At 39.4% G+C, this 11262-nt stretch overlaps 1 protein-coding gene across 1 annotated transcript in view; it reads left to right on the forward strand.

Annotated features, from left to right (window-relative positions):
* Nucleotides 1–1739: 1739 nt before the first annotated feature.
* The window catches only part of CPLX4 (complexin 4), a 25260-nt gene continuing 15737 nt past the window's right edge, over nt 1740–11262 (forward strand). The window contains exons 1-2 of the mRNA XM_017890502.1: nt 1740–2093; nt 7623–7710. Coding sequence (XP_017745991.1) covers nt 1927–2093; nt 7623–7710 — 255 coding nt within the window. The 5' untranslated portion in view covers nt 1740–1926. The remainder of the gene's footprint in view (nt 2094–7622; nt 7711–11262) is intronic.

The following is an 11262-nucleotide window of genomic DNA, read 5'->3' on the forward strand; positions in this document are numbered from 1 at the left end:
AAAAAAAAAAAAAAAAAAAAAGAAAGGATCCTACACACACCAGCTAGTAGTTCCTGGATGTCCAAGGGCAAAGGCCATTGTAATAAATTGAGGAGTAAAAAGTTTTTTAAGTCGTGACCTCATTCTCAATGGAATTACCTGTTGAGGAAATAATAAGATATTTGATTTCATAAAGCACTATCAGGAGGCCTTCCATGGCCACCCTGCAGAAGCTACCGCCTAAGAGTCCCCATAATGTGTGAAACCCCTCCTCCTACCCCTCCACACAAACAAATATTCAGAAAAGGACTGGACGGGGAGAAACTCCTTTACACATGGGTGCTGGAGTTTAGAATTGACACCTCACCACTAATAATATTTCCTAATTCCTCATAAAATGGAATTTTTAGAATAGATTTTATAATAAATCTAAATAATTACTTATAATAAAATGTAGACAGAACAGACAGAAACATAAAGCTGTGGCTTTATTTTATGGTTTGAAAAGTTCTACGAGACAACATTAATTAGTAACATTCCTCAATGGACATGCAATGTAGTTTATTATAAACGGTAATTTAGAGATAATGGTGTGAACATGTTAAGTTCCAAGCAACCCATCTAAAACTGAAAGTGGAGCTCAGTATTGATGTACATTCTCCTCGAAGCCCTGAGCACAGCTTATGTTTCACTCTAAATTATCTTTTTTAGCCTTTCATATTGAGACCATTTTAGCAGCATTTTAAAATAGATTACTAAAAGGGAAAGCAGACGATAAAATATGTAAAGCAAGCATTTTAGGCCAAGAGTCCAGATTATATAATTCCATATGATCAGAAAGATAATCACCTGTTTTCTGAGAGGACTCATGCCTTCAGATAAAATGACAATGGATTACATCTCTTCCTTCCCACCCCACCCCCTTCGGCGTGCTTTAATTAGAAAGACACTAGTGTAGATTCAAGTCTTAGCCATACTCAATTCTTCCCTTGACCTGAAGAAAACCACAGCCATCGAGAATCTGGTGGGATACAAAACATTGTCAGTTTCATCCAAGTACACCTGTGAGCTTAAATAGAGCATCCAGGAGGTGCACTCTTTACGCAAGAGAAAAAAGGTGACCCCTTACATATTGATGATTTGACTCACATAATGGTCTTACCTTCTGAATCAGAGCCTTGAAGTGTCAAGCACATCATTTCCATGTAGACAAGTGACATTTCCATGCAGGAGAAGGCTAAGATAATCTTCCAGATGTAAACCAAGGACCTGCTGTCTAGGTCTTTGCATTTGTCAGTTGTGTATTTATGTGTGGGACACAGTAACTGTTGAAGCAAATCGAATTCAAGCAAACTAAAAGGCAAATCCTTGCATAGTACTTAAAGTCCAATGAGATAAAATGATGGATCAACAGGATTATTTTTGCTTAATGAAGCATTCTGGGTTTTGAGTCTCATTGGACTCAGTTTTTCAACAGGATGCTGTGCTCAAGGGCTGGAATTTGGAAATTCCACAACAGCTATATAATCAGTCAGTTCTGATTAATTTAATTGAAACAGGACTCTTGATGAAGCCCTGCTGTGCTTATAATTAAAAATTTAGAAACGGGTAGGGAGAGGGGTAAATGATGTGAGGGTTTCTTTTTCCTGTGAAATTAGCAGAGTGTATTAATTCAGAAGGTAGGCAGTTGCCTCTGATTGTATGCTTTAGTAATCTGAACCATCTGCCTCTATATACTAAGGAGTTCACCACTTTAATCCAGCTTACGGCCGACAAACCACTTTTCTCTATCAGTATGCCCTTGAATAGATGAGGCTGTGCAAAGTCCTTTGCTCTTACATGTATTGCTGTCATTGAGAATATTTGGAGGTTTTCTCTTGGGTTTGTTTGGATTTTGTTTTTTCAGCTTTTGTCTAATTTTGGTTTTATTTTTCTGGAGCAGAGAAAATGGCTTTCCTTATGAAAAGTATGATAAGTAACCAGGTAAAGAATTTAGGATTTGGTGGTGGGTCTGAAGAAAATAAAGAAGAAGGAGGTGCATCTGATCCTGCAGCAGCTCAAGGGATGACTAGAGAGGAGTATGAGGAGTATCAAAAGCAAATGATTGAGGAGAAGTGAGTACATGCTACTTCATTTCCCTTAAAAAGCAAAGGAAATTCATTCTGGCCATACCTTCTTCAGCTCTCCAGTTTATTTCTCTTTGCTTTTTAAGATGCCTTTCCTTTTGCCGTTTACCTCTAAGCCAAGGAAAGGTTGTTCTTCTAAAGTAAACAGTTCCCTAACATCAGCAGCTACTATGTTCTATGTTCTATATTCTACATGTATGAATGGAAATGAACAATAATAAATTAATCTATATGTTGTTCTTAAAGCAGCTTAACACTTTCTGGTCTAGGCATGTTTTGATTGACCTCAATTTAATTATTTAGACGAAAAATGGTGGGTTTAACTATCTTTACATTCTTTCTAAACTTCACCCTCCTAGCAAGTAGAAAGTCTTCAAATTGTAATAATTCAGACCTTATATCTAGAAAAGGGCCTAAAAGAACATAGTGTAGCTTCCTTGATCTTGCATGTGAGAAAAAAAAAAAAAGCCCAGAAAGCATAACATGACAATTATGTCATAAGACTTGGCTTACCAAAGACTATGAATAGATTTGTGGACTGTTTAATATGGAAATTCTAAACATATAGAAAAGTAGAATAGTAGGATGAATACCCATATATACCTATAACATAAAATCAACAGCTTACATTTTGCTGTATTTGCTTACAGATTAAATAGATAGGTGGTAGATAATAGTTTTTAAAGTAAATTACAGATGTCATATATTTCACCCCTAAATACTTCAGCCACCTTCCTCCAAAAGATAAAGACATTCTCTTGGCTATATAAAATATAACAAATATAAAATATAAGCAACATTTTAGTTGGGTATTATAGAATGCGAATATCACCAACAACTTTTTGCCACTTGAAGACTGATTCTGAAATAAATGTAATCTCTGTGTAATTTTTAAATGTTTAAGGTAGAATTAAGGTTCTTTTAACAACCAGTTAAGAAATGAAACATCAATCTAGAGGTTAAATGTTTATCATATGTTTCAAAAGAAAAGTATTTCTTTTTTGCCACCCGGGCTCTTTTGCTAATGATCAATTACATAATAGTTGCCTAAGTCCTATCGCTAAGATGATTATAGGTGAAAAGGTTAATGACCTGGAGGAAACAAAGAAAGTACAAAGACTACATTTAGTGGAAACCTTGTCTATTGTATTCTTCTGAAAGAAATCATGGCTTATAAACTACCTAGAATACATTATGCTTGGTTCTGCAGTAAATTAAAGTTGGTTTTAAAAAAAAAAAGTCAATGCAACTAGCAAAAATGATGTTGGTACTAAGACTTGGGCAAAACAAGCAGCATTCCTTGAATATTGGCTGATTTTACCTATGGCATGCAAAACAACAAAAAGCTGTAAACGCAAAATAAGTACTGTGTAATGGAGAATAGAAGACAAACATCAGCATCAAACATTCTCAGATCAAGTAGGCTGATGAAAACAAAAATGTAGACTACAGTTGTAAGCATACAAAATATCATTTAATATGTTCAAGCAGCAGATCCGACTGCAGATAAGGCATCTATTTGATTAACTCATGTCCTAGTTTTCCTTAATTTTATATCTGGACAGATCAAAGCTCAAAATGCCTAAATCATACAGTCAATCAGTAGATTGAGTTGTCAGCTACTCAGCTTTTTGCGTACGTGTGTGTGAGAATATTATATATTTATGTAGTCACTCAGTTTAAGAAATAGCGTCAGGACAATGGGGCATTCGGCTTCCCTCTGATACAGAGGGATGACTTTCAGTCTATTGTTTGAATTTTCAAGAGTTTCACCTCCTAGAATGCAATATGTAGTAGGCATTAAAAATAATTCATCACAAGATAAACACAGAGATAGCTACAAACAGTATAGCATATATAATAATTAAAATGAATGTTAGCAAATAAAAACCTCCTAAACCCATCCTCTTCATTTTAGGAAGTGGGGAGATTGACTATATGAATTATAAATAAAAAACTATTTAGCAATGCACTCTAATAATGCACATTCATTTTTCTTTTCCTTCTGTGTTCAATGTGCGTGTGTGTGTGTGTGTGCACACCACTGGTAACATCAGTACTGAAAGAGGTCTAAACATAAATAGACTATCTGGAAAGGAAATAAAACAATAGTCTGTTTATCCCTACATTTTCTCAATTACATTAAAATGTTTCTTTGCCTTACTTATGCTTCAACAGTTTCTACAATACCATTTGTAACTTGACTCTGACCTTTGTTTTATTCAGGAATTGTTTGGACCTCTAGTATGAGCATAGCATTGTGAGGAATGTACTGAAATGGAACAGATGGGTTTTCTTCTGCACGCATTTACACTTTACGAGGAGACTAGCTAGCTGCATGTGACTATAAACAGAGCAACCAGTTTTTCTGTGTGATTTGTAGACTGGCTCTAGAGGACTGGAATCTGACTCTGTCTGGCATTAGTATCAACAAATGGATCAATGCGGTTTATAGTTATCTGATTTTCAACAAAGGTGCCAAAATAATCAGACCAGGAACAGAAAGTCTTTTCAACAAATGGTGCTAAACAACCGAAAAACATTGAACTTTGAACCCTACTTAACACTACACAAAAATTAATTTGTTATGCGTCATACACATAAACATAAAAGCCAAAATTATAAAGCTTTTCAGAAAAAACAGTAGGAGAATATCTTTGCAACTTGAAAGTAGATGAAGGTTTCTTTATCATGACCCAGATTGGCAATGACCATATCAATGACCATAAAATTATTAAATGATAAATTCAACTCTAAGTTGAAAACTTTTATACATTAAAAGATGCCATTAAGAAAATAAATGGGCAAGCCAGACTGAGAAGATATATTTGGAAAATATATCTGACAAAGGACTGGGATCTAAGAAATATGAAGAACTCCTACAACTCAATAATAAAAGCAAAAAAAAAAAAAAAAAAAAGGGAAAAGTTGGAACAAATACTTCAGAAAGATAGATACATGACCAATTAGTACATGAAAATCTTACGTGAAAGTACATGAAAAGCTGCCTAATATCATTAGTTGTCTTGGAAATGGAAAAAATGTAAATCACAGGAAAGTAGCACTCCATAAATACCAGTATGACTAAAATCAAAAAGACAAAAAATATTAGATGTTGCCAAAATGTGAAACCACTAGAACTCGTTTCAATTGTTGAGACACAAACTAGTATGACCACTTTGGAGAAAGGTCTTGCTGTTTCTTACAAAACTAAATGTATCCCAGTAAGTCACCCTAGAACTCAGTAAATTCCATGCCTAGTTATTTACCTAGTAGAAATTAAAATAGATGTCCACAATAAAAGCTAGAACAACAATATTCATAGCAGCTTTACTCACTGTAGCCCCAAATGGGAAATGATTCCGGTGTTCATTAACAGAAAAATGACTAGACAAATGGTGATTGTATCTGTGCAAACAATAGAATACTTACCACTCAGCAATAAAAAGGAACCAGCTACTAATACATAAAACAACAAGGTTAAATCTCAAAAGTATTTTACGCTGAGCGAAAGAGCCCTTACACAAACATGAACTGTACGGTTCCATTTTATGAAGTTCTAGAACAGACAAAACCAATCTATGGTAGAAAAGGTGTGGTGGTTGCCTCTAGGGCTAGGGGGTAGGCCTTGATCAGGAATGGGGTTGGGGAAATTTTCCCAGGTGAGAGTAATGTTTTCTATCTTGAGAGGGTTTTGGGTTACACAGGTGTGGGCATTTTGGGGACTCTTTGGTGTGCTTAAGAGGTTTGTGCATTGCATTGCATACAACTTTTGCTTTACAAGAAGAAAAGAGAAGCTATAAACAAACATTTCATGCTAGTTAATGACATGCATATTGAAGAGTTTGGGGGAAATGTTACTGATTTCTGCAACTTTGAAATGTATCAAAAAAGTAAAACGTGGATAAAGAGAGGAATAGATGTGATAAAAACGTACTGTGAGATGCAAATTGTAGAATCTAGATGGATTAGATATTAAAATTCTTTCAACTTTTCTGTATGTTTGGAAGTTTTTACAGTAAAACGTGGGGAGAAAAGGTCTGCTGCTTGTCCACGCCACGGGTCGCTAATCTCCTGGACAGGTCACTTTATTCGATGTCCCTCTCCAAAACTAGAAGGTTGAACTCGATGCTTCCTCATGCCCGTTCCAGACCTGACCTTCTGTGGATGGCAATGAGTTCAGAGAGCACCTGAGCCCAGGGCCTGTGATCAGTAGTTTAACCTGATGGTTTGCTACAGAGCCTTCCTTAACACTTAGCTGTTTGCGTAATGGTGAAGATTATTTCCAAACTCAGAGGCAACACATAGAAACCAGTTTTCACCTGAAAATAAAAACAGGGGATTTGTTTTAAGCAGATACTGCTTTCTGCAAAGATAGTTCGCCAGATCCACGGGTAGAATTCCCATTAGGCCTCACATGGGCCTAAACCAGGAAGCAGGAGGCTGTTGAGAGGCCACGAGCACTCTTTCCCCATCTCTTGCCATTGCTTCTATCTGGGCGTGGCTGCTTTATTCTTCCTCAGCAGCCAGACTACAAGGTTGGTGGAAAATGACAGCCAATGGCTACCAAGTTCATCTGTTATTTTGCCAGCCACATTGCAGTGTCATTCTTAGCACCAATCCCATATTTTCAAAGAAGAGATTTCATTTACTGAGCTTGGTCTAACCCCATATAGCCAGAGGGCAGGGCCATGTATATAAATTCAGCTACCAATAAAGCACTTCTGTGGGCAGCAGGGAAGGGTGGTGGTGCTTGTGAGCTTGCAGACATCCCCAAAGGTGTCTGCTTTTGTCTGGATCATCATTAGCAAGAATGTCCATTTCAAACCAGCATAACCATGAGTCCAATTAGATCATTCATACAGCAGGATCCCAGTCTGGCATTCTGGAAACATACCCTACCTTGTTTGGGGCCACCTCCTTCCAAACCAGGAAGAAAATACCATGCCTAAATTGGGGTCTGGAGAGAGTAACAACGAAGGGAGACAGGTTGATATTACATCCTCCAACGCCAATGGTCTTCAAAGAACTGCCTGGTTCTGGACACTGTGACCCTATTTTAGTTTGCATAAGAATCACTCGGGAAGCTTGCTGAAAAAGTAGCTTCCCCTCCCCTGCACCCCGAGATTCTGATGCAGCAGGGCTAGGATCAGGCTCAGGAAGCTGCATTCGTCATAAGTGCACCAGGTGATTCTGAGGCTCATGGTCCTTGGCTGAACAGTCCATGGAAAACTGCATGTTAGGAATAATCACCCTGCCCCTCTCTTGGTTCACATCATAAAGAGATTCCTAGGACCAAATTATCTTTGGGACTTGGGGGTATATACTGAAAGTTATGACAGTAAAGTGACAGACAGGCAGACATTTGGGGACCTAGGAAAAAAATCCCATATTTCCCAAGTGTCTGCCAGCAGTGGCATCTCAGAAGGTGTAACCCAATATCTGGCTCCTCTGAGCACGGGCAGGAATGTCTTTAGCTCTCTGTATCCTTCTGATCCTTTATTCTTTAACTTTTAGAATGGAAAGAGATGCTGCATTTACACAGAAAAAGGCTGAGAGGGCATGCCTCAGAGTTCATCTCAGAGAAAAATACAGGCTCCCAAAGGTAAGACACTCTGAACACAGGAAACATCTAATCATTTCTTAATTACTAAAAAATGGGAAGTCATACTTGATTATCCACAAGGGATCATGCTGAATATATCCTAATTGTAACTGAGATGTTTGATATAGTGAAAAGGGAACTGAACGAGGAGTTCATAAAATCTTGACTCCATTTTTAAACTTAACTTCTATGAACTTCCACTGCTGCTAAAAAAAAAAAAAATGGAGTTAATACCTATAAATGACATTTTAACATAAATTTATCTAAAGATTCTCGAACTTCTCTGTGTAAATACACAATGGGGACAATAATCATAGCTGACATTGGTTGAGCTCTTTCTAGATACCAGGCACTGTGCTTTGTGTGTATGAATTCATTTAGGTTCTGTTGTCATCTCTGTCTTACCATAGAGGAAACACAGGCATGAAGAAAGTAGGTACCCTCCTGCCATGGGCCAGACAGCCAGGAAAGGCAGAGCCCATGGTCCTGATTTCTATGATATTCCACCTCTATTTAAAATGAACCATCGATTGCTGGTTTGGGGAATAATGTAGTAGAGACAGTCATCACCCAGCACCATCTTATGCATCTCAGCACTGGCTGAGGATGACTGCTGTAGGCTGTGGCCAAGTGAGTCGTTGGTCTCCTGGTGGGAAGGGAATGCCTTGACATGTTGTAGAACATGTCTTAGATGTACTATTCCAGGGCTTGCATCCAGTAATGACAGAGAGCCTGTCACTTTGCTACTCTGACTCATACCACCTGACTCCAGCTTTACTACCTGTCCACCTGACTAAACGACTCCACCTTCAACTTCTGGGTTGGTCATTCAACTTCATATTCCAAAGATACACCATTCCTTAAAGAACATCTTCCATCTGGAGAATCCAAAGAAAAAGATCCTCCAAAGGGCATGATCCCAAGTATGACAGTCACCTCCAAATCTGGGTGGTTTAGAAAGTGCTGCTAAACCAACTCCTTCCATCGATCCCCAGCAGATCCCAAAAAAAGCTGGTTTTAGAAACTATAAGCATTAAACAAGGGAGAGTCCACTGTCTATTCAAGGTCACTGATGAAATCACCAAAGACTTAAACATGGTAGAGGTTGATCCCTAAGGTTCCCAAGGAACTCGGGTTCTGTTCTTAATAAGGGAAGGAAAACCCACAGCAAAATGTAAGCTTATTTCATCCACAACCAATGAGCTTGTAAAAGCCTTGCTTTTCCTATCTCACCCTCCATTCAGGTTTAACAACTTTTCCCCACTGTGCTTGCATTTTGGAAGAGTGAAGCACTTCTAAACACTGTCCTTTCCACTTTCATTGTCTGGTGAATTTCCTGAAACTCCCTGGATGTCACTGGCTCTCTTTAGCAATGTGGCCTACCCCTAGGCAGGAAACTTGACTCAGATTCATGCTGCTTCACTGAAGCCTCTGGCCTCTGCTCTTGTGCCATCTGATTAAAGCACCATCAATCTTGTTGGGATGAAGCAGAAATTTCACACACACACACACACACACACACACACTATTGGCTGGGTGTGCATCGTCCAGAATGGTAGGGCTTTTTAAAGATTTATTTTTGACAACTGTTATTCTTCTGTAGGGATCCAGGGAGAATTGGGGTTCAGTTATGGCTCTGTGACACAGTATCACATGGTTTTTAAAAATATCTGAGTCTCTTAATTTACGCAGCAGAAATAGAAAAAAAAAATCTGAGCCTCAGTATCCTCATCTATAAAATGAGGGCTGAAGTACCTAACTTCATAGGATCTTTGTCTGAGATAATGTAATATAAACAACCTAGTACAGCACCTGACAACAGAGCTCTTATTGTTGACATTATGATCTCTGGGCACAAAAGTCTTTTTTTTTTTTTTTTTTTTTTTTTTTGAGGCGGAGTCTCGCTCTGTCGCCCAGGCTGGAGGGCAGTGGCGCAATCTCGGCTCACTGCAAGCTCCGCCTCCCGGGTTCACGCCATTCTCCTGCCTCAGCCTCCCAAGTAGCTGGGACTACAGGCGCCCGCCACCTCGCCCGGCTAGTTTTTTGTATTTTAGTAGAGACGGGGTTTCACCATGTTAGCCAGGATGGTCTCGATCTCCTGACCTCGTGATCCACCCGTTTCGGCCTCCCAAAGTGCTGGGATTACAGGCTTGAGCCACCGCGCCCGGCCAAGTCTTATTTCCTGATAATAACAACCAGGGGTCTTGAGGACCGCCAGTCCTTAGGTGTGTAATCAATGCAACAACGGAGGTTCCTGAGCCTCAAGGCCCCGAGCCTTTTATCTTTTACTCCACTAATGGTGAATCAGCAGTCTTGCTGACTTCCAGATCCTCAGGAGTGAACACCCTTAGACTTAGCAGTAAGGTTTAAGTACTCTTCCGAGAAAAATAATTCTCAAATCTCTGTGCCAGGGTATCCTTTGGAACAAAAGCCTTTCCAACAGAAACTATGGAAAAAGGAAAAAATGATAGCCATGAAATGCACAAATCCAGGTCCTCCCCGGAGAATGATTGTGGCTATACCTGCATAGACTACTGCTCCCTAAAGCCAGCTAGGGAGAGGGACCGACATGAAGGACATTAATGAATGAACAATAGAGCCTACCAGTGTCTTTCATTGCCTGGCTTACTGATGTTCATATATCCCCTTTTCTATAGCTGTTTCAAATGCATAATGCATTTGAGACCCCACCTGATTTTCTCATAGACCATGAACTAGACCATAAAGCTCATCTAATAATCTCATACCACTGCATCATTTTATACCTGGGGAAACTGCAGCCCAGGAGGGTTAAGTAGCTTTGCAATAAGCTACATCTTCTGTGACAGATTCAGGATTGGAACTCAGGCCCCACAACCATGAAAAAGAGCAGTTGGCCGGGCACGGTGGCTCAAGCCTGTAATCCCAGCACTTTGGGAGGCCGAGGCGGGTGGATCATGAGGTCAGAAAATGGAGACCATCCTGGCTAACACGGTGAAACCCCGTCTCTACTAAAAAATACAAAAACTAGCCAGGCGAGGTGGCAGGCGCCTGTAGTCTCAGCTACTCGGGAGGCTGAGGCAGGAGAATGGCGTAAACCTGGGAGGGAGAACTTGCAGTGAGCTGAGATCGCGCCACTGCACTCCAGCCTGGGCGACAGAGCGAGACTCCATCTCAAAAAAAAAATAAAAAAATAAAAAATAAGAAAAAGAGCAGTTTCCACTCATAGGTGGGAACTGAACAATGAGATCACTTGGACTCGGGAAGGGGAACATCACACACTGGGGCCTATCATGGGGAGGGGGGAGGAGGGAGGGATTGCATTGGGGAGTTATATATGATATAAATGATGAATTGATGGGTGCTGACGAGTTGATGGGTGCAGCACACCAACATGGCATAAGTATACATATGTAACAAACCTGCACGTTATGCACATGTACCCTAGAACTTAAAAGTATAATAAAAAAAAAAAGAAAAGAAAAGAAAAAGAGCAGTTTGTTCACAAAAGGACTTTGACAGAGCTCCCGTCTCAAGGTATTTGTTCTTTCTACTTCTTTTTTTTTTTTTTTT

Source organism: Rhinopithecus bieti, unplaced genomic scaffold, assembly GCF_001698545.2.
Source record: "Rhinopithecus bieti isolate Rb0 unplaced genomic scaffold, ASM169854v2 scaffold_17861, whole genome shotgun sequence".
Classification (NCBI taxonomy): Eukaryota; Metazoa; Chordata; class Mammalia; order Primates; family Cercopithecidae; genus Rhinopithecus; species Rhinopithecus bieti.